We start from the raw sequence: 20355 nt of genomic DNA on the forward strand, positions 1-20355 counted from the left end.
TACATAATCAACAGCAGTAATAAGTAGATCAGTACTAAATAGAACAATGGAACAGGATAGAGAGCCCAGAAAACAGGCTTACACAAATAGAATATGCTTGCTATAAAACGGAGGTGGCACTGCAGATGATGGAGACAAGATAGACTGTTTAGTAAATGGAGTTAGGCTATTTGACTGTCCATAAGAATTAATAAAAAAAAAAGAGAAACCTACTTCAACTGAAAAATCAACTCCATATAGATTAAAGGAGAACTTTAAAATTTTAGAATAAAATATAGGAGAAAAAATTTTTTTAATTATATATATGTAATGGAGTTACATATTTTTATTTTTATATTTTATATTTATTGCTGAGTACATATTTTATTTTGTATAAACACAAAATAAAATATATATAAAATAAAATATATGTATATATATATATATATATATTTTTTTTTTTTTTTTTTTTTTAATGGCGTGGTCTTGCTGTGTTGCCCAGGCTGGACTCAAACTCCTAGGCCCAAGTGATCCTTCTACCTCAGCCTCTTGAGTAGCTGGGACTACAAGCATGCACCGCCATGCCCAGCCTGAATATATTTTTGGTCTCTGGGTAGGAAAGGATGTCTTAAACAAGTCACAAAAACCATTAACCTTAAAAGATTGAAGTGAAAATACAAGTCACAAAATGGGAAAAGATATTTGGCACATATGTAATCAACAATTAATACCAAGAATAAATACATAAGAACTCCTCTCCTACAAAACCATTACAAGTCAAGAGTCCCAGTAGAAAAATAGGTAAAGTTCATTAATAGGCATTTCATGGAGAAAATAGCATATAGGGCCTATACTGTGTTCAACCCCATTAGTAAAGTAAGAAATACAAATCAATACCACTTTCTATACCATTTTATTGACAAAAATAGAGAAGTCAGACCATCACAAGTGATGGGAAAGAGGGATCAGATAGTGTCTCTTAATACAGATGATAATTGAGAAAATATTACAGCCACTTTGAAAAACAACGATTTCATAAAATTATCTCATAAAAGCATTATCTTGTGAAATTGAACAATGCATATATCCAATGACCCAGCAGTTCGACTTCAAGTATATATACACACAAAAGAATCTTGCATATTTGCATCAGGAGGCATATACAAGAATGCTTAGTTGTACTAAAATTGGGATTAACCTATCTACAAAAGAGTGGATAAATGAATTAAGATATAGGCAGACAGTGGGGTGTTGTACAGCAGTGAAAAATCAGTACAGCAGTGAAAAATCAGTAAAATACAGCTGTATGCAACAACCTAGATCATAGTGGCATAATGTTGAGTGAAAAAAGCAAATCTCAGAAGACTACATCAAGTATACTACCTTTTTAGAAAGTGGAAAATCAAAGAAAACTATAAATAGCATACAGCTTATACTTTTTTAAAAAACAAGGAGATGATAAATTTTCTGATAGCGGTTACCTTACATGTGAAACAGGAAAATGGGATAAGGGAAGGAGCACATTGGGAGATATGAGATATTAAAATTATTCTTGTTCTTGATTTGGATTCAAATTATGCCATTATTTATTAGTAAATTAAAAGGGCATATACAAGTGGCAATGGTGTGTCATGAATCAAAATTTATGGTTAATTCTTTTGTGTGTACCTGAAGCCTTGGAAATGAAAAAGGAATACCAAGGATGAGAGAGGGTAGTTTTCTACTCCTGCCATTGAATAAAAGACCAAGCTAGGCCTGGCGTGGTGGCTCATGCCTATAATCCCAGCACTTTGGGAGACTGAGGGAGGTGGATCACTTGAGCCCAAGAGTTTAAGACCAGCTTGGGCAACTTAGAGAACCCCATCTCTACAAACTATACAAAAATAAGCCCAGGCGTGTTTTCTCACGCCTGTGGTCCCAGCTGTATGGGAGACTGAGCTCGGGAGGTCAAGGCTGCAGTGAGCTTTGATTGTGCCACTGCACTCCAGCCTGAGTGACAATGAGACCCTGTCTCAGAAAAGATCAAACTAGAATGTGATATTAATAGCTGCTTTAAGGAAATTGGAGAATGGGGCAGGAAGAATTTGCAGTTCATAGTTGAAACCTAGTACATTGAAGCTGTCTGCTTTATTTCTTTAAATTGGAGGAAAAGGGGCAGTGTGTGTGTTATGTTACTCTGGTTGCTGTCAGTTGTTTTAATCATTTATGTATCTTATAGGGAAAGTTTCAGCTTGTGCTGCCCAAGCTTGTGCCCAGCTATAAGCCACATGCATTTTTTTAAATGTTAATTTCAATTTTTATTTTATTTTATTTTAATTCCTCAATCACAGTAGGTACATTGCAAGTGCTTAATAGCTGCATGTGACTCTTGGAAACCATATTGGACAGCAAGGATATAGAACATTTCCATTATTGCAGAGAAAGTTATATTTAACAGCAGTGGAACTCTTCACAGAAATCAAATACACATTTAGATTCCTTCAATATCCTCAGAATTATATTAGCTAGCTTTTCTTAGCGAAACATATATACCTTATGACTCTTCTGTTGACCTTTGATTATGAAAGATTCGATTGGTTTTACTTTTTAGCTATATTTAGAATGATCTCTATCCTCATCTCATTATTCATAACACTTTTCTAGCATTGTTTGTGATTTTGCAAAGGATAATGCAGAAATCTACCCTTATGTTTTATAATTGCCTTTTAAGATGCAATTCAGATGCAGTTATTAATTATTTAAAATAATTCAGCTAGTATTGTGTGATACTATGTTTTTTATTGGAATAGGGAGAAAGGGAAGTTCATCTTTTCTGCATCTTTCACATCTTACCTTAGGTCTTACACAGCAATTTAAGTACTTTGTAGTAAAATTGAAAGTATTGGTAAATTACTGGTTTATATTTTTAAACATATATATTTTTGTTTTATTAATTTGCACTTTGAGTACTAAATTGTTAATGACAAATTGAAAAGTATATTACTTATGGACACTTTTAATGTGTTTATCTTATTATTGCCTAGTGAATAATTATACCGGGATTTTTTTTTTGTATATATATATGTATAGTTGTTGAAGTCCGAAGAGGATTCCTCATATAAACCTGTGAAGAAAGCTTGTACTCAACTTGTTGATAACCTAGTTGAGCACATTCTTAAATATGAGGAATCTCTAGCTGGTAAGACATTTTATATATATATTGATCTTTAGTTGATTTTATAAGATTTTTTAAATATTTTGAGCACATTTCTCATTTTTCCCTCTGGCTCTGCTTGGCTAATGATTACTTCACTTTTAAATGAAATACATTTTTGTTTTATAGATATCTGTTTGATGTTGTATCCTAGATTATATTGTTATGATTGACTAAGATTATCTAGAGCATTGTAATAAAAGCGTGGGCCTCACCTCTTCCACATATCTTTTAATAGCATATTATAATTTTAGATGTCATTGAATAGGAGTAAAAATCCAGGGGCTAATATGTGTCTAGGTAATGATACTCATCACAAAACTGGTATCTTCTAAGTCATATAAAATTATCTCTCAAAATGAAATTGTTTTAGCTATTATAAAAAATGTTTTTTAAAGATTTGTATTACATTCCTAATATTTATTATTTATATTTGTTACATAAAGTTTGCTTAGTCTTGAGCTATAAATTTATTAAAATGTTTAAAATCACAAATTAAGTACTTAATATTTTATATTCCCTCTCATGTTATTTACCAATCACAAATCTTAAATTTTTAATCAATTATAAATAAATGATTACTTAAGAAATATAAAAATTGGTCCAGGCACGGTGGCTCACCCCTGTAATCCCAACACTTCGGGAGGCCAAGGTGGATGGATCATGAGGTCAGGAGATCAAAACCATCCTGGCTAACACGGTGAAACCCCATCTCTACTGAAAATACAAAAAAATTAGCCTGGCGTGGTGGTGGGCGCCTGTAGTCCCAGCTACTTGGGAGGCTGAGGCAGGAGAATGGCATGTACCCAGGAGGCGGAGCTTGCAGTGAGCCAAGATCGCGCCGCTACACTCCAGCCTGGGCAACAGAGCGAGACTCCGTCTCAAACAAATATATAGATAGATAGATGGATAGATAGATACCCATTGCTTGAAGCACACAAAGACTAGCATTACTTCCCATCTAACGCACATTAATGAGGAACAACGTCAGGTTCAGTTGTTCTCCAAAATTGGGAGCCAGTAACCTCTAACAGCTGTCCATTTATGGCACCTACGGAAATTGTTGATATGCTTTATATTTTTTATGCAGTCTTTTTTTTTTTCCCATGTGTACCTCTTTTTTTTTTCCCCTTGTTCTGATTTTTTATTTTTCCCCATCCTGGAATTTAGGGGTGATACTGATGTCCCTTAATGTTAAAAAGTTGCTAATTTCCTCTAAAAATTTGTTTCCTAAGAACCAGTGTATTTCCTAATTAGCAACATTTTCTTCCCACCTGAACAGCATTTTGTTTAGAGCTGTCTTACAGCATTGTTCCAATTTCTGTTTGTTGCTCCCATTTTTTAACATTCTTCTACCACAGCATCATCTCTTTTTTTCCCAGTACCCTTAAACAGTTTCACCTCAGCTAAATTGCTAGCTTTTTTTCCCCACATTCACTTCCTTTTTTTTTTTTTTTTTTTTTTTTTTTTTAAAGAGAGGGTCTCACTCTGTCACCCAGGCTGGGTTGTAGTGGTGTAATCATAGCTCACTGCAACCTAGAACTCCTGGGCTGAAGCAATCCTCCCACCTCGGCCTCCCGAGTAACTGAGACTACAAGTGCACATCACCACACCAGGCTAAATTTTTTATTTTTCTGTAGAGCTGGGGTTTTCCCGTGTTGTCCAAGCTGATCTAAATTCCTAGACTCAAGCCTTTTTCCTGTGATGGCCTCCCAAAGTGCTGGGATTACAGGTGTGAGCCATCACACCCAGCCCATTGATTTTAGATATAACCAATACCACATGTATTCCCAAAAGCCCATCCCTAAACTTCCCAATTTCCATTAGTATAAAACTTGCCTTTTATAGAGAGCATGGCCTCTTGTTCTTTATCTTGAGAGTATGTGATTTCTATACCAAAAAAAAAATGAGATGGAGAAAGTCTAGTGTCATAAGAACTACTAATTCATTATATTGAGGACTATACTGGACCTATTTAGGGGATAATATTAACTAATTTAAATAATATTCTGTATAATTTCCACTACCTTGTCATATTTTAGTGTCTTATTTCTCTGTTTGTTTTTCCAGATTCTGACAATAAAGGTGTGAATTCTGGAAGATTGGTAGCTTGCATAACCACTTTGTTCTTATTCAGCAAAATAAGACCCCAGCTCATGGTTAAACATGCAATGACTATGCAACCATACCTTACCACTAAATGTAGTGTAAGTATAGAGCTGTCTTATTCTTGTGTCTTACATAAAACATTAAGTGCTTTAAATTTAGAATTCACATGCGTCAACCACATTCTCACTGACAGATCAATTGTGTCATTTACTTAGATATATGTTCTATTTGTAGCAAGTGATCTATAAACATCAGGTCTGACATATTATAAATAAAGTTCAGGTTCCATTTTGCTGTAAACTTCTCAAGCCAAACCCTCAGTAAATGCTTACTAAATGTTATAGCTATTGTTAAGATCTCAGAATGAATGAAGCAGAGTTCCTGTCTTTGAGAAATTTACTATCTTTTGGGTCCTGAACATATCTGTCGTTTATAATATAATAAATATAAAAATCGATAACATTGCTCGAAGCACACAAAGACTAACATTACTTCCCATCTAATGCACATTATTGAGGAACAACAGTCAACCTCGGTCATTCTCCAAAATTGAGAGCCAATAGCCTCTAACAGAGGTCCATTTATGGCACCTAAGGAAGTTGTTGTTATGCTTTATATTTTTCATACAGTCTTTTTTAATTTATTTATATTTTATAAATATATTTTATTTTTATAATAGAACAATATTAAATATGGAAAATCTATAATATCATACCAGAGATGTTAGGCTGTTGGTATTAACATACTCTATGTTTTTCTAAAATATGGTGTGAGTAGTAAGACATTGCTTAAGTAAAATTATCTAGCAAATAAAGATTTTAAAGTATATATGACAGCATAGTGAGTTATGTGGTTTACATATATAATCTCATTTACTTTATGAAGTACGTACTATTATCTCTATTTTACAGATAAGGAAACTGAAGCTTAAAGAGTATAAGTAAACTGCTAAAAATGCAAAATTTTAAAATACTCTTAAAACTTAACAAATATAAAAGGCTTCTCACATGCTATGATCCTAATGTTCCTAAGGAGCTAATTTTAACTTTACTACATTTGTTTTGCTGCTATGGGCAGTTTTTTTGATGATCTAAATTGCAAGCTCTAGGTGAAAACCTCAGGACTTCCTGAGAAAACTTTAAGAACTGAGGAGAGTAGTAAAGGATAATAAATACCTAAAAACAACATGCATTTACTTCTGAGACACTAATTCTATCTTTAGGGTTTCTGTTAGATCCAGAAATAAATTGGTTAATATTGTGGCTAATAATAATAGCTAATAATTTTTTAGCAAAGTACCAAGCACTGTGAAAATTTTACATATATTTTATCTCATTTACTTTGTGAAGTAAGTACTATTATGATCTCAGTTTTACAGATAAGGAAACTAAAACTTAAAGAATATCAATAACTGGCCCAATGTCACATAGCTAACCAGTCCCAAAGCTAGAATTCAGCCCCATGTCTACCAGTAGAATCTGGCCTATAAGGAAACCTGTTATTTATTATTTATATTATAAATCGTCCTTGCATGATTTTGAACCAGTAATTTTTTAAAACAAAATCACTTTTAAAATGTCTTGTACATCTTTTATGTATGTATGTACACAAATATTAAGTTTTATATAAATAAGAGTATCTCATACATGGTAAACTTTTTTTTTAACGTTTTGTGTTTTTTGTTTTTGTTTTTATGTCCTATCTCCATCTTTATTCATCTTCCCTTCAGAATAAACGTCTTATAGTGTCCTTAACATACTTTTATAGTTGTGAACACACAGGTATATATAAATGGTTGACCGGGTTTTGTAAAAATTGAATCATATTATATAGATATTTGTTAGGCATATTTGGTAATCTCATATTACCTGGTATACATCTAATTCCTTGTTTTAGATGGCTGTATATTATCCATTTTATGGATGTCCTATGATTTATTTAATCATTTCCCTATTTGGCAGGTGTTTACATATTTCCTTTTGATCACCACTACAAACAATGTTTAAATAAACATTCCAATTTAAATACCTTTAAGTACTGATGCCTTTATTTTGTTGGAACAGTTGCTGAGGAGTGGACTTGCTAGGTTGAAACAAGGTTATTTTGGTTTTCATTTTTAATTGATCTTGCCATTTTGCAGTGGATGGGTTTTATACAACCTTTTGGAAAGCTGTATGTGACAATCATTGTCATTATTTTAGTACTCTTTGCCAGTCTAACAGGTGGAAAGGAATAATTCATTATTGCTTCAGTTTCCTTCCCTGACTGCAAAGAAGTTTGAGCATCTTTTCATGGTACTGACCAGTTGGGCTTGCTTTTCTGTTAATTCACTATTTATATCATTTTCATATCATTCGTCCATTTTACCTTTGAATTGTAGGCCTTTTTTTAGGAGAACTCTTTAAATAATTTTAATATTTTAGATATTAAGCCATCTTATAGTATATTTATTACAAATACTTTTCCCTGTTCTATTCTGTTGCTCTTTTACTTAATAGTTTCCGTCTTTCTTTAAATTTTTCTTCTGGAATTTAAGGTATTTCTTTTAGTTGATTTTCCAGGCCAGTATGTTAAGGGAAGGTTCAGAAAATGCTACTTTTTTTTGAGATTGAGGCTCACACTGTCACCCAGGCTGGAGTGCAATGTGCAGTCTTGGCTCACTGCAACCTCCACCTCCTGGCTTCAAGCGATTCTCTTTCCTCAGTCTCCCAAGTAGCCGGGATTACAGGTGCACACCACCACACCTGGCTAATTTTTTGTATTTTTAGTAGAGATGGGGTTTCACTATGTTGGCCCGACTGGTCTTGAACTGCAGACCTTGTTGATCTACCCCGCCTTGGCCTCCCAAAGTGCAGGGATTACAGGCATGAGCCACCACGCCCGGCCTACTGTTTTTTGTTTTTTGTTTTGTTTTTAACCACACAGTCTTGCTCTGTTGCCCAGGCTGGAGTACAATCCTGCAATTTTGGCTCACTGCAACCTTCGCCTCCCAGGTTCAAGCGATTCTCATGCCTCAGCCACCCGAGTAGCTGGGATTTTACAGGTGTGCACCACCACACCCAGCTAATTTTTGTATTTTCAGTAGAGACAGGGTTTTGCCATGCTGACCAGGGTGGTCTTGAACTCCTGGCCTCAAGTAATCTGTGCACCTTGGCCTCCCAAAGAGCTGGGATTATAGGCATGAGCCACTGTGCCCAGCCACTACATTTTTTTTTTTTCAGGTAAAATGCTGGCACTGGTTCTCAAATGAATTTATCTTACCCAACAAAAATTCTTCTACCCCTAGACCCACTTTAACTCATTACAGGAAACAGCAGGATTTCTGTTACTTAAAAAGAATTTATGTTTTCTTTTTAATCCTGTGGGGATCTTAAAAGGAAGGATGAATATGATGTGGGAATTTCTTTTTTTTTTTTTTTTTTTTTTTAATTAATACTCCTACAAGCCAAGTGGTGGGAATGTTTTTAACTAGTGTGTTAATGAGCTCAAACAGTCCAAAATGGGCTGGGCGCGGTGGCTCACGCCTGTAATCCCAGCACTCTGGGAGGCTGAGGTGGGCGGATCACGAGGTCAGGAGTTCAAGACCAGCCTGGCCAGCATGGTGAAACCCTGTCTCTACTAAAAATACAAAAATTAGCCAAGCATGGTGGTGCGCACCTGTAGTCCCAACTACTCGGAAGACTAAAGCAGGAGAATCGCTTGAACCTGGGGGGCGGAGGTTGCAGTGAACCGAGATTGCGCCACTGCCTCCAGCCTGGACAACAGGACGAGGCTCTGTCTCAACAAAAAGTCCAAAATGAATGCCGGTAATCCATTACTAACAATGAGGATTAGTAGCTTAAAAACTAGATTAAGGCTGGACATGATGGCTCACACTTGTAATCCCAGCACTTTGGGAGGCTGAGGCAGGCAGATCACAAAGTGAGGAGTTTAAGACCAGCCTGGCCAATATGGTGAAACCCCATCTCTACTAAAAATACAAAACTTAACCGGGCGTGGTGGCGGGCTAGTTGTCGGTCCATATTCCTGACATGCTGATGCTTCTCCCTCCATACCTCCAGCTACTCTGGAGGCTGAGGCAGGAGAATCACTTGAACCCAGGAGGCGGAGGTTGCAGTGAGCCAAGATCACACCACTGCACTCCAGCCTGGACGACAGAGTGAGACTCTTGTCTAAAAAAAAAGAAAAGCAAAAAAAAAAAAAAAAATAGATTAAAAACATTCATTGAAAGCCTTACTACACAAACACACACACAAACACACACACACACACACACACACACACACACGCACACATAACTGATTGCCTTTGGGGAAATGAACTGGGTGGCTGGAGGATAGATAGAAACAAGACTTTTTATTGTAAATCCTTTTCTACCTTTTGGTTTTTTTTAAAAAGTCTCTACCTATTTTTTTAAACATGCTTACTACTTTTTCTAATCAAAGAAATACACATTTAAATTTAAAGAAGTCCTAGGCTGAGCATGGTGGCTCACACCTGTAATCCCAGTGCTTTGGGTGGCCAAGGCAGGAGGATCACTTGAGGCCAGGAATTCACAACCAGCCTGGGCAACATAGTGAGACCCTGTCTCTACAAAAATGAAAATTAAGGCCAGGTGCAGTGGCTCACACCTGTAATCCCAGCACTTTGGGAGGCCAAGGCAGGTGGATGACGAGGTCAGGAGTCCCAGACCAGCCTGGCCAAGATGGTGAAACCCCATCTCTACTAAAAATACAAAAATTAGCCAGGCATGGTGGTGGGCACCTGTCATCTCAGCTACTTGGGTGGCTGAGGCAGGGAGTTGCTTGAACCCAGGAGGCAGGGGTTGCAGTGAGCCAAGATCGTGCCACTGCACTCCAGCCTGGGCAACAGAGCAAGACTCCGTCTCAAAAAAAAGAAAAAAAGAAAATTTAAAAATGAACTGGGTGTAGTGTTACGCACCTGTAGTCCTAGCTACTCGAGAGACTGTCAGGAAAATTGCTCAAGCTCAGGAATTCAGGATTGCATTGAGCTATGATTGTGCCACTGCACTCCAACCTGGGCAATTGAGCAAGACACTGTTTCTTAAAAATAAAGAAGCCTTTTGCGTAGTTCTGGGATTCTATGTTTTTTTATCTATCAGAAAATTTTAACACAGGGTTTCTCAACCTCAGCACTATTGACAGGACTAGATTATTCTTTGTTGTCAAGGATTGTTATGTGCATTACAGGTTGTTTAGCAGCATCCCTGGCCTGTAGCCACTAGATGCCAGTAGTGGCTCCCATTGTGACAACCAAAAATGTCTCCAGACACTGCCAAGTACTCCTGTGTCAGGATACAGGGGAAGAAGCTTATTCCTGATTGAGAACTACTGGGTTAACATACACAGCTCGGAAAATACTAATCGTAAAAACTGTACCAGTCTTTGTATAATGCTGTCAATACGTAAATACCCTTGTTTAGAATTGACTTGTGTTACATTTTAGGAAAAAAAATATAACTTTAACATTGTGATTAAGTGACCCCAAGGTCACATTTTGGTAAGTTAGTTGTTGGTCCATATTCCTGACATGCTGGTGATTCTTCTTCCATATCTTGAAAAAAAAACTCTAATAGACTTTTTTTTTTTAACTGGACCTTTACGTGCAAAATGCCCTATTTCTGCCCACAAATACATAAAACTGTATATAGTTTCTTTTAAGGTTTTGGATATTCATAAAGCATTATTTTTATTCTTATAGACACAAAATGATTTCATGGTTATTTGCAATGTTGCAAAAATCCTAGAGCTAGTTGTACCACTGATGGAGCATCCAAGTGAAACTTTCCTTGCCACTATTGAAGAAGATCTGATGAAGCTCATCATCAAATATGGCATGACTGTAAGCACTCAGTTTACCATTTCTTTATTCATTAGTGTAAAGTTATAATATATTTTATTAATATTATTTTTAAAGCAAATATTTGTAAAAAGCTAAGTTTTTAAAATAGTATATTTTTAACTTTTATCTAAACAAACATTTTCTATATCTTTTAGGTAGTGCAACATTGTGTCAGCTGTCTTGGGGCTGTTGTAAATAAAGTGACACAAAATTTTAAATTTGTGTGGGCTTGTTTCAATAGATACTATGGTAAGTTCAGTACCAGGGTTTTAAAATTATTCTGCTAGGTCCTGCAGTGTGTCAGCTCGTTTTAAATGCATTTGATAAAAGGCTAGAATCAAGGAAACTATGAGGTGTGATTATCCACTGTGGTCCTCTCAGAAACAATATTGTCTGGTGTCTTTTGTATTCCCTTAAGAACCCACTGTGATTACTTCAGAAATTTATCTCCTGATAAGTAAAGGTTGGTAAATTTTTTGCACACTGTGAAAAGTAAAATTTAAATTTTCTTACATTAATTAGTTTAGACTCTAAAAGAGCGCCCTCATAATTCTAGACATATTTAATATTTAGAACCATTAGTAAAAATTAATTGGCCGGGCACAGTGGCTCACACCTGTAATTCCAGCACTTTGGGAGGCCAAGGCGGATGGATCACCTGAGGTTGGGAGTTCGAGATCAGCCTGGCCAACATGGTGAAACCCCGTCTCTCTACTAAAAATACAAAAATGTCCCAGGCATGGTGGCACACAACTGTAATCCCAGCTACTTGGGAAGCTAAGGCAGGAGAATCACTTGAACCCGGGAGGCGGAGGTTGCAGTGAGCTAAGATCACCTCACTGCACTCCAGCCTGGGTGACAGAGTGAGACTCCATCTCAAAAAAAAAAAAAATTGTGATTCATTAGTAGTAATTACTTGAACTGAGTAATTCAAAGATAAATATTATAAATATTACTTATCTTTATTAGGTGCCATTTCAAAATTAAAAAGTCAACACCAAGAGGACCCAAATAACACTTCACTTCTAACAAACAAACCAGCACTTCTTAGATCCCTTTTCACTGTTGGAGCACTATGTCGGCATTTTGATTTTGATCTGGAAGATTTTAAAGGCAACAGCAAGGTAAAGATAGTAATACTTAAAATGCTATAAAACATAGAACTATATGGCACTGTAATCTGAGAATAACAGTAATGACCCAGGATGAAGGCAATATTAGTCTGGTTTAATGAAAATTCTGAAAACAGTGCTACTCAAAGGATGGTCCTCGGACTGACTGCTAATCCATGAACTTTTTGTTACTGGTGTGTAACCAGATAATGAAATTTCTCTGACAAGTTATATCAGCTTTGTAACAGTAGGCACACTGTTGACATCAACAGCTGATTTTTTTTAAAAATTTTTTTCAATGAAGGGAACACACTGATTCACATTCCGAAACAAGCTGCTTTGTCACACACTGATACTTTGAATGCCACTGTTCTAAAATAAATGGAATTGGTTACTTTTTTTTTTTAATAAAGTTCACATACAGAAATTCTCATTGTCTTTAGGTATTTTTTTCCTTTATAGTTGAAAATTAATCTAAGTTACTCTTCATGAATACTTTAATGTGTTTTCCTTCCCTTAGGTTAACATAAAAGATAAAGTACTTGAACTATTGATGTATTTTACAAAACATTCAGATGAAGAAGTACAAACAAAAGCTATCATTGGTCTAGGTAAGTCTAAATTTCTTTATAAATTGTAGCTATTTGAGAGGGATAGAGCACATTTTTAAATATTGTGAATCTAAATTGTTGGTTTATTTTAATATGTTTCTATTAGTAGGATTTGGTGTATAGAATGTAGATCTGGGGATTAAAACAACTGGGTTCCATTCTTGTTATGGCCATTGACTTCCTGGGTAAACTTGAGCGAGCCACTTGTCTTTTTATCAGTTTCTTCATTAGTAAAATAGAGATAACAATACTTTCTTCTACCCCTCCTCCATAGGGTATCTGAAGAACATTCATTAAAGCCATTTGATAAAGAAAAATAATGTAGAAGACTTCTGTGCTTTTTGCATTTTTGTAATTATTCTTTTTTATTGCAAGGCTTTGTCACTACAGGAAGCTGCCACATCTAGTTAAAACAATGATCAGTCTACACTGACTTATTTATATAAAAGCAAAAAGTTAGCAACCCAGGAGGAACAATTTGGATATATACATGTTTTATATTATTTTTCCAGGAAGCACTGATGTAATAAAAACATATTTTGCAATTGTTAGGCAGGTCTGTGTGGCTTATATCTAGGAAGGAATTAGAATATGAGGAAATAGGAGGTGAATGGCATTAAAGTACCTGAATTGAATGCACTTCAAAAAAATACAAGAACAGTCTGTCCAGGTTTTTGGTTTTTGTTGTTGTTTTTTTTTGTACGGATACGGTTGGCCTTCCATATCCATGGGTTTCACATTTGTGGATTTAACCAAGAATCAAAAATACTGAGAAAAAACAATTACACCTATACTAAATATGTACAGATTTTTTTGTCATTATTCTCTAAATAGTACAACAGCAATTTACATAGCATTTACATTGTGTTAGATATAAATAATCTAGAGATGATTTAAAGTATACGGGAGGATGTGAATAGGTTATATGCAAATGCTACCCCATTTTATGTCAGAGACTTGAGAAACCACGGATTTTGGTATCCCTGGGAGGTTCTGGAGCCAATCCCCCATGGATACTAAGCAACGACTATACACGTAAAGCTACCCAATGAGATTAATAACTTATTTGGAAATTTTATTTTAGTATTATGATTAAGGTTCATACTTTGATATGTATGACTAGTTATTTATATTAGTCTTTTGAACAAAAATGAGTAAGAAAAGATTCTAAGTTACTTACTAAATCATGTTTATGATATCTGTAAATAAATTGAAACCTTATCATTTTATTCCTCCTCTATCCCTTTTTGAAAATTACTTGTAGCACATAGAGTAAAAATTCAGATATCATTTACTAAGGAGTTAAATTGGTGCAATATTAATTTCAAGCCAGTGTGTACCTTTAAATATTCAGTCTGGACATAATTTATATGGAGTGGCAAAACTAATAGTGTTACAAGTATTTCAGAGTACAAAAAGATGAAGTTTTAACTTAAGCAGCGCTATTCAGAAAATATTGCCTCTAGACCAGTTAATAAAAAACATCTTGCCTGGGCCATAGTTATCCTGAGTGACCTTGGGCTAGTTATCTGATCACTCTATGCTTTGAGTTTAGTTTGTTGTTTGTTATCAATAATACTTGCTGTCATGAGAGATCTTCATTTTTTCCTCAAATAAACATTATAAACATGGATGATATATTGCTACTTATTAACCCGTGGTTATAGGATTCAGCATTGTAGCCTTATTATAATGCCATATGAGAAAGAAGTGGAAGATATTTTTTGCTCTGGTTTATTATATTGTTTCATCAAATGAATATATTTTAATTTTTTTAAAAAAATAATGTCAATGTAGTACCTTCTACTGGGGATCTGAAAAATGTTTGCAGACATTACTTCTTAAATCCTGAAAACATCCCTGTGAGGTAGGTGGGTGGTAAATATTATTATCCCCATTTTACAGATGGAGAATTGAGGCACAGAGAGATTATGTGACTCACCCAAGGTCACACTACAAGTCAGTGGTGGAGCCAGGAATAGAACCCAAGACTCCTGACTCCTAATCCACTCCCCTAGCCACTAGGCCCTGCTCCCTCCTCAAGGTTTCCTCTTGTGTGAAATTCTCCTTTGAAATGCAATTTCTTGTTTTTAATTCATGGGGAAAGAAGTACCTGCTCTAATGCTTCTCTAGGTAAGGCCACCAGCATATTCTTCCAGTCATTTTAAGTTTTAACTTTTTGAAATAAGGAGCCATTTATATAATTTATTAACATATTTATTAAATTTTAATTTTAATGTGAATATATGATGAGATTTTCCCCTCTCCCATAGGATTTGCCTTTATTCAGCATCCAAGTCTAATGTTCGAGCAAGAAGTGAAGAATCTATATAATAATATTTTATCTGATAAGAACTCCTCAGTCAATTTAAAAATACAAGTGTTAAAAAACCTTCAGACCTACCTACAAGAAGAAGATACACGTATGCAGCAGGCAGATAGAGACTGTAAGTGAAAATATATTTTTAAATTTCATAGCTATGGTTATATTATAATGGCTTTATCTCCTTTGATCTAAATATCTAAATTTCCTGATACGTTAGACGAAGAAATTCAGTTAAATAGCAGTCCTTATGCTGAGGTCTATAACTGGGCTTTAGCATATTCTTAAATTCTCTAAAATAGTTTTAAAATTGTGTATGTGTGTAAACATTAACATTTTGAGGGAGGAGAGAGATTATACTTCTCATTGGGTTCTCAAAGGGGCCTCTGACACAGACGCAGACACACACACACACACACACACATTAAGAACCATTGAGCCAGAACACTAGCTATAACGTTTTGTGATTTTGCTTATGGCCTAATTTTGAAATATTTAGTAAAGTTAGTATAGGTGCTCTTAATATGTGTTTATCCTTTGCTTTCTTTTGTAGGGAAGAAAGTTGCAAAACAGGAAGACTTGAAAGAAATGGGTGATGTTTCCTCAGGGATGAGTAGTTCCATCATGCAGCTTTATCTCAAACAGGTGCTTGAGGCATTTTTTCACACCCAGTCAAGTGTACGCCACTTTGCCCTAAATGTCATTGCATTGACTCTAAATCAAGGTCTTATTCATCCAGTTCAGGTAAGCATGTTTTATGGCAGCAGCAACTTAATAAAAGAGCCAGATTAGTTGTCATTTGATACATTGTGATTATAGAGAATAAGTAGTTCTTTGTTCCTCTTACTCTTCTTTGTACTAAACTCTTAAGAATCTAGAAGTTTTAGATCATCTCTTGGGTTATGACTACTGCAAAATACCCATATATTCATAATATTGTCTCTGTTATAAACCAACTTGTAATTTCTATTGACAGAACATATACTCAAATTCTTTTTCTAAGTAGGGATATTTGTTTTAATTCATACTTACTTTTGTCCCTAAGATCCAACAATCTATGTGAAGAGAGTTCACTGGGTTTAAAAGTATAATCTGTTCAACAGGGTCTTAGTCCACAGAAAAGTAAATTATGTAATCCCAATTCCTTCATCTTTAAGTTGGGGATGGCACCAACTACCTGACACCTCATAGCATTGATATGAGGACAAAACGATGTGATAAAAGACATTAGTATTACTGAAGATTGGCAGCCAATGCTGATGTAGTAGTATATACCATCTGATGGTCAAGAGAGCGCCATAGGCTACAAAAGTGTATGTATTAAATAAGCAGAGTCTGTACCCTTCAAGATTTTTATTTTGGGTATTTTTCATGGAACTTTTTGAAAATATGATATATTTAAACATACTGTGGTCTTCCCTATGTCCTGAAACAAAACATGTTAACAAATATTTATCCTGTTCTTCATGACTCCAGGTTATTATCATAAAGAATCATACATTATAATGTAACAGTAGTACATTGAGACTGTGACCTTTTTGAACTACCGAGGGCTCATTGTTGGGTGCTTTTTATTATATATGCTTTTTAAACTTTTTTTTAAATTTCACACAAAGGAGTCAGGTGCAGTGTCTCCCACGTGTAATCCCAGCACTTTGGGAGGCGGAGGTGGGCGGATCACTTGGGTCAGGAGTTCAAAACCAGCATAGCCAACATGGCAAAATCCCGTCTCTACTAAAAACACAAAAATTAGCCAGGTGTGGTTGCGCATGCCTGTAGTCCCAGCTACATGGGAGGCTGAGGCAGGAAAATTTCTTGAACCCAGGAAGCGGAGGTTGCAGTGAGTGAAGACCGTGCCATTGCACTCCAGCCTGGCCAACAGAGGGAGACTCTATCTCCAAAAAAAAACAAAATTCACACAAAGAAATTACAAAAGTATTGTATGAATTCCTTTATACTCTTCACCTATATTCACCATTTGTTGACATTTTGCCACAATTGCTTTCTCTCTCTCCCTTTTATACATCTGCTTTTTTCTGAATCATTTGGTAGGAAGTTTCAGGTAATTATAATTCTTTACCACTAAACACTTCAGCATATATTTTCTAAGAACAAGGGCATTCTCTTACAAAACCATATTATAATCATTAAATTTAGGAATTTTAACATTGATACAATATTATCTAATATATAGTCCATTTGCAGATTCTGCTAGTTAACCAAGGGCGTTCTCTCTGGCCTTTTTTCTTTTTTTTTTTTTTTTTTTTTGGCTGGCGTGCAATGACGCAGTCTTGGCTCACTGCAGCCTCTGCCTCCTGGACTCAAGCAGTCTTCCCACCTCAGCCTCCCAAGTAGCTGAGACTACAGGTGCACGCCACCACCTGGCTAATTTTTGCATTTTTGTAGAGACGGGGTTTTACCATATTGGCCAGGCTGGTCTCAAACTTCTGAGCTCAAGTCATCTGCCTGCCTCAGCGTCGCAAAGTGCTGGGATTACAGGCATGAGCCACCGCACCCACCTTACAGCCTTTTTTCTTTCCTGATTTGAGATTTAACATGATCATTTCTTTCATTTAATGCCATGTCTGTATTTTAAAGTTATAAGTGTGTTGTTTTTCTGGCCTTCACATTGCTTTTTGATTCAGACTCGCTTAACATAGTAGTACTGTTTTTTGACTCTAGAAGTACAGTGAATATGACTGTTACCAACTATCTGATCCTCAAAGCCACATCTGAAATCACTTTGAAAAACAATTATATTTTCCTAGCTTTAAGTATGGAAAGCAAATTACTGTTTGCCCTATATTATCTTTACAAGGCAAATCTAATCAAGCTTTAAAAACTACTGGATTATACATTTGTAGTCTATATCATAATCTTAAATAGATATTCTTAGTGTGGGAATGCTTTATGTTTAAAGAACCTTAAATTTACAATGAAATTGTTTAAATTTTACCACATTAGTATTTTTGCTGGTGCTCCAGTGCTTTTCTGGATTTAAGCTGAATCTCAAAGATTTGTCACTTTAAAAAGAACACTAAATCATAGCCTTTATAGGAAAGCCTATAAGGTTAAATTCATATATCTCAGATATACAGAAAGTTTTGACGTATGTCTAAATAGAGAGTTTTTACTACCGTGATATCTCATAATTTTTTTTTATTTCCAGTGTGTGCCATATTTAATTGCTATGGGCACAGACCCAGAACCTGCTATGCGGAACAAGGCTGATCAGCAACTTGTGGAAATAGACAAAAAATATGCTGGATTCATTCATGTATGTATTTTAACATTTTATAACCTAAATTTAAGCATTTTTCTTGAGTAAAGCATGTCTTTGATAAATACCCTGCCCACATTCATAATTGGGATAAAATGTCTTACTTAGTACCTATCTTCTAAACATGCAACTAAGTTAGTCTCCCAAGGTGTTTTTTCTAGTTTAAAGTTAAGATTGGTCTAGAGGTGACAGTACCAAGCACACCAGACTAAAAATCCGGAAACCTAGATTTTATATCCTACTGTGTGAACTTGGCTGCAATGACTCTCCTGGGCCTCATTTTTTTTTTTCTTCTTTGAAATGAGGGAATTGTAAGAGATAATCTCTCATGTTCCTTCTGGCACTTCATTCTGTGATTCGTATTATTTTAATTAAGAAAACCAAATAATGAAGCTAGCCTCAGGATGTAATGCTCTAAGTATATTTTTAAGTTGTGTCTTTTAATTTCCTTGACAAAAATGAGACTTGTATTGATTTCAGATGAAAGCAGTGGCTGGTATGAAGATGTCTTACCAGGTACAACAGGCAATCAACACATGCCTAAAAGATCCTGTAAGGGGTTTCAGACAAGACGAGTCCTCTAGCGCTTTGTGTTCACACCTTTACTCCATGATCCGTGGAAACCGCCAACACAGACGAGCCTTTCTTATTTCTTTACTCAACCTCTTTGATGACACAGCAGTAAGCACAAAAACTTATTATTTTAAGAAAATAAATGCTCTAGAAATTTTATGGATAAAGTAGTCACCATTTTTAAAATATTACCATTTTATTAGTATATGATAGTAACTTCATCAAATGTTTTCTTAATCTTCTAAGTTATTTACAAAGTACACAGTCAGAATTGAAGGGGAAATTTTGTATAAGTATAATGAGGAATAATGTATAACTTTGCCTCCATACTGAATATCCCATAAACTTTGATAACAGATTCTGTAAGCATATCTTTAAATAAGCACCATCACTAAACTAATCACATTGGGAATCGATTACCTCAAATATTGTTAGAGAATAACTGTTATAGGTTTTTGGTTGTTGAGATCCCTAGTTGTTCAACTTGACTTTCCTTAATGAAGGGAAGTCAGTTTTGTGTATAGTAGTCCACTTTTGTGTATAGTAGTCCTCCCTTATCCTTAAAGATACATTTCATGACCCCCAGTGGATGCATGAAACCATGGATAGTACTAAATCTTATATATGCAGTCATGCATCACTTAATGACAAGGGTACATTTGGAGAAATGCATAGTTAGGCAATTTCTTTGTGGGGTGAATATCTTACTTACACAAACCTAGATGTTGTAGCCTACCTAAGCTATATTGTTCCTAGGCTACAAACCTGTACAGCATGTTACTGTACTGAATACTGTAGATAACTAACACAATCATAAGTATTCGTGTGTATAAACATATCTAAACATAGAAAAGGTACAGTAAAAATATGATAGGGTAATCTTATGGGACCGTCATTATATATATGGTTTGTCATTGACTGAAACATGGTTATGCGGCACATGACACTACTAGTTTTTCCAGTACCTACAAACCTATGTTAAAGTTTTAATTTCTAAATTAGTCACAGTAAGAGATTAACAATGATAATAAAATAGAGCAATTATAACAGTATACTGTAATAAAAGTTATGTGAATGGGATCTTGCTTTTCTCTCTCTCTCTCTCAAAATACCTTGTTGTAGTTTACTCACCTATTTTTGGACTATGGTTGACCAAGGGTAACTGAAACTATGGAAAGCAAAACAACAATAAGGGGGGATTACCATAATTACAATTTTGACACTTCTGGCTGTTGCACTAGTTGCATTGGCCAGGACCATAGGCCAAGAAAACTGAATATTCTTTTAAGTTTACCTTTTAATTTATTTATTTT

General features: G+C 35.3%; 1 protein-coding gene across 9 annotated transcripts in view; it reads left to right on the forward strand.

Annotated features, from left to right (window-relative positions):
• NIPBL (NIPBL cohesin loading factor) overlaps nt 1-20355 on the forward strand; it is a 193021-nt gene that overhangs the window by 159995 nt on the left and 12671 nt on the right. For all 9 annotated transcript variants that reach the window (XM_031666111.1, XM_021939290.2, XM_031666109.1 and 6 more), the window contains 10 exons: nt 3049-3157; nt 5243-5379; nt 11003-11143; nt 11299-11392; nt 12113-12267; nt 12776-12866; nt 15140-15313; nt 15743-15933; nt 18359-18466; nt 18950-19150. In XM_031666111.1, coding sequence (XP_031521971.1) covers nt 3049-3157; nt 5243-5379; nt 11003-11143; nt 11299-11392; nt 12113-12267; nt 12776-12866; nt 15140-15313; nt 15743-15933; nt 18359-18466; nt 18950-19150 — 1401 coding nt within the window. The remainder of the gene's footprint in view (nt 1-3048; nt 3158-5242; nt 5380-11002; nt 11144-11298; nt 11393-12112; nt 12268-12775; nt 12867-15139; nt 15314-15742; nt 15934-18358; nt 18467-18949; nt 19151-20355) is intronic.

Source organism: Papio anubis, chromosome 5 (genome assembly GCF_008728515.1).
Source record: "Papio anubis isolate 15944 chromosome 5, Panubis1.0, whole genome shotgun sequence".
Taxonomy (NCBI): Eukaryota; Metazoa; Chordata; class Mammalia; order Primates; family Cercopithecidae; genus Papio; species Papio anubis.